We start from the raw sequence: 4,106 nt of genomic DNA, 5'->3' as shown, positions 1-4,106 counted from the left end.
CACCCAGGAGGGGGAGCCCCGGGGGCAGGTCCAGGGGGGGCGTGGTGGGGAGGACGGGGCAACGTAGCGGAGGACGAGGGGCCCCGCTGGGCAGGGGCTGCTGGGGAAGCCAGCCCACCTGCCCCTAATCTTGGGAGTGTGGCGGTGCCAGACTGGTGATAGTGGTGGTGATGGTGGTGATGGGAGGTGGAGGGTGCCTGAGGAGGTGGGGCAGGGGGGTCGGCTGGCGGCTGTGGGGCATTGTAAGGGGGAGGAGAAGTATGAGGAACGGAGTCCGGGAGACCTGAGGTGGTGCAGGCAGGTGGAAACAGTGGTAGGAGATAGAAACAGAGGAATACGGAGAGATGCAGACGACATAGGAGTCAGAGACACAGAGAAAGATGGGGAGACCGACACAGATAGAAATAGGGTCAGGAAGACAGGAAGAAAGGAAGAGAGAAATAAAAGATGTAAGTCTCCATCCTTCAGTTTGGGGGTGGGGAAGGGGTTAGATCTAGGCTTTTCTCAATTTTTGAACAAAACCCCAGCCCACCCCAGTCAAAGCCTCCTTTCTTAATCTATTTTTTAAGTCACTGTGTTCTCCTGCTTATGATATCACCCCTATTCCCCCAAAGTCTTATCAGTTCCCAGGGTTCCTTCCACATGCACCTTAATGTGCGCCCTCTCCATCTGTGAAAGCCATTTTCTATATGTTTGTGTGTTAATAACACACTTGGCTCTGGCCATGCAAGACCATGACAACACATGACAGTTTATGCATTAATATGTGCTCAGCTGTCCAAATATGTCTCTTTGGGTAGTAGACCCACTTACCTACCTGTCTCACTAAGAGGAGTTCAGAAATTTCTTTTAAAGGAGAAAAAAAAGTACTAGATTCCTCTTTTTCCCATTTGAGCATAAATTTATGATTCTCCATAAGTGAATGTGACTGTTCATATGTCAGTGTATCTGCATAGCTGTCATTCTGTTATTTCATGTTGTGATACATGTGGATACCCTTTTATATCTACATATGGACACCTGTGGTCCTTACTATCTTTCCCTCAACCTTTCTCCCGTCCCTTTCCCCCCTCCCCCCACCAACCTGGGGAAGAGAAGAAATGAAGCAAAAGTGGGCAGGAGGAAAGGGAAAAGGATGGGGATTAAAAGCAGAGAACCTGAAATGAGGAGAAAGAGGAAGGAGAAATGGAGGAATTAGGGAAGCAGAAGGGAGAGAGGGAAGGATGAATCCAGAACCAAGTCTTGGGGACCCAGGAAAATGGGGGAAGGGGGAGGGGAGCCTAGGCTGTGGAGGTCAGAGAAGGCAAGAGGATTTATGTGCTGGGGGAAAAAGCCAGAGAAGGAAGAATTTTTTTTACCTGACTTTTCTGAGGCCATGACTGTGGGATCCAGAACGCTGTGGATGTGGAGTCTCTTTATCAATTTGGGGATTCTAGCAGGCACCAGAGGCCAGAAGCACAGATGGCGCAGCCTGAGAGAGCAGAAGAGAGATGGAGAGATGAGAGATGGAGAAAGGGGGAGGGAGGAGGGGCGGAGGAAAAGGGGAGAGAGGAGGGGGAGCTTAAAGGGACCAAGCTGGGGGGGGGCACCCTTCAGACATACCCCTACTCACTCTCTCTTGGCACCACCTCCAGTCCTGCTTCTTTCTTCCTTTGGCCCTTCTGGGGGGGGGATCAGGGATTCTGGCCTCAAGATTTTGATTTTCTGATGTTGCCATGGAAACAATCTGGAACCGAAGCAGGTGGGGTAGAAGGAGGAGAGAACTAGAGAGAGAAGGGTCTTTTCAGTCTCTAATAATCCACTGAAGTAACTGAGTTTGGAACAAGAAAGACAGAAAGGGAAGAGGCTAATTCTTTCAGGCACACAGATGTCCATTCCTCTGCTTACATTTTTGATGCTTTCCACAGGGACTGAAGTGTCCAACCTTCTTCCAAGTGAAGTGGAGCACTTCATAGTTCAATTTAATAGAACCGGTATTTATTTTTAATCTATTGATTAATATACTGGCCAAGACAATCTTTCCTACTAAAAGATGCACTGAAATGAAGTTGCAGGCAGTTTTTATTTTTACAGAGGTGCAGGAAATGGATGGGCTTAAACAATACCATGCATAACTTTTCCTTATAGGGTTTTCTTGGCAAAAGCAAGCAAATCTTATCTCACAGAAGCAGATGTGCCATTGGTGTTATATGCAGAATGTTCAGTATAGTCCATTGTTATTATATTTAGCCTTAAACTGTATTTTGTTCTCCATTATTATCATGGAGTCATTTCCTCACATACATTTAACCATATGTTATTTTGGATTCCAGCCTCTGAGTTTTCTCACAGGTTACCTGACTTTCTCATGGGAATTCGAGTTTCTGATTAATAAAATTAATCTGCTTCAATTTAATCTACTTCACAAGAGACTGACTTCTCACCTTCATCTCCATGTCGAAATAGCTCCCCATCTATCCACTGGCTGAGAAGACAAGCACTTTGGGAATCTATTTATAAGTATGACATGGAGGCAAGAGACCAAAGCTTGTCACCAGTTAGGAAATCTTTGGTCCTTGGGATTCTTCCTAGTAAAATAGGATTCCAATGACAAAGATACTTGGGAGTCTCTGTTTCGTGATAAGCTCACTGGCTCATAAAAGGTGGCAACAAGTATAGGGTCAAATCCCTTATCCTCTAGCATTCAGAGATGGATTGAGTAAGAGTACAGATGGATATTAGGAGGGAGAGATGGAATGTGTAGTGGAAAGAATATTAAAGTCAGGAGACCTGAGTTCCAGCCCTCATTCATTAGCTTTTTGACCTTAGGCAAGTAGATAAATTACTCATCTCAGAACCTTGGTCTTCTCAACCATAAAATGGGGATAATACTTGTACTACTCACCTTCCAAAGCAATTGTCTTTCAAATAAGAAATTAATATGTAAATGAGATAATTTTCTTGACCACCCTTTCCTCCCAGATAGCAACTTCTTTCTGGATTTTCTGGATTCTACTCTCAGCTCTCTTCCTACTTATCTAACAAGTCCTTCTTAAGTCTCTTCTGGTGATTTATCATCTATGTAATGCTAGTGGGTCCTAGGTCCTTTTCTCTTAGCTTTCTATACTTTTCTTGGTGACCTCATCCATCCATTATTATTATCAATCCTCTATGTAGATGGTTCTTGATAATATGATATGATACATACAGCATATGCATATATGCATATAAACATTACATGTTACTATATTATATTAATAGACTATCAATAGAATGTTTATATATAAGTAAAGTATATCTATAAATTTATATCTACATATAGATATATATCTCTAGTCTCTCACCTAAGCTCCAGTACTATATCATAAACTGCCTATTAGATATTTAGAACTGAATGTCCTATAGACATCTCAGATTCAACCTATGCAAAACTGAACTTATTTTGATCCTCAAACAGACTTCTCTTTCAGGCTTTATTTCTGACAAAGGCGTGACTTTTCAGTCACATGGGTTCATAACCTCAGAAACATTCTCAAATCCCCTCTCTCACTCTTATCGAAGACGCAACCAGTTGCCAATCAGCAAAATCTCTTGTTCCTGACCCTTTCTCTTCATTTACATAGCCACCATCCTAATTGGGAACTTCACCTCTTACTTGGGCTATTATAATTTCCTCCTAATTATTCTCTTTGCCTCAAATCTCTCTCCTTTTCAGCCTATCTTCTACAAGCAACCAAAGTCTTTTTTCTTAAAGTGCAGATCTGACAATATCACACTACCTCAAGTCAGTAAATACTAAAGGCTCCCTATAACTTCTAGGATTACATTGAAATTCCTGTTTGGCATTTTAAAGCTATTCACAAACTAACCCCAACTTTACTACTCTCTATGAACTCTAGAGTCCAGTCACACTGGCCTGCTTGTTGTTCCTCAGTGATGACACTCCGTCTTGCAGTCTTTCTCTTTTGCCTAAAATTCAGTCCATTCTCATCCCAGCCTCCCTGATTTCCTTCAAGATTAAGCCTGATTGCCACTTTCTGCATGACAGCTCTTTTAAATTAAAAAAATTTTTTTCACAAACTTTATTTTCTTTATTCACTTTATTTTCTGCCACCCCAATTAAAATG

At 42.7% G+C, this 4,106-nt stretch overlaps 1 protein-coding gene across 1 annotated transcript; it reads right to left on the bottom strand.

Annotated features, from left to right (window-relative positions):
- Window positions 1-26: 26 nt before the first annotated feature.
- LOC123255097 (actin cytoskeleton-regulatory complex protein pan1-like) lies at window positions 27-1,905 on the bottom strand (the record flags this gene model as incomplete). The annotated part of the gene is made up of 3 exons (XM_044683952.1): window positions 1,613-1,905; window positions 1,359-1,471; window positions 27-283 (listed from the first exon to the last, which is right to left on the bottom strand). Coding segments are annotated over exons 1-3 (633 nt in total), but the record flags the coding sequence as incomplete, so codon positions are not given.
- Between the last annotated feature and the right edge of the window lie 2,201 nt (window positions 1,906-4,106).

This window comes from Gracilinanus agilis, unplaced genomic scaffold (genome assembly GCF_016433145.1).
Source record: "Gracilinanus agilis isolate LMUSP501 unplaced genomic scaffold, AgileGrace unplaced_scaffold39245, whole genome shotgun sequence".
Classification (NCBI taxonomy): Eukaryota; Metazoa; Chordata; class Mammalia; order Didelphimorphia; family Didelphidae; genus Gracilinanus; species Gracilinanus agilis.
This window is presented reverse-complemented; position numbering and strand designations above follow the sequence as displayed.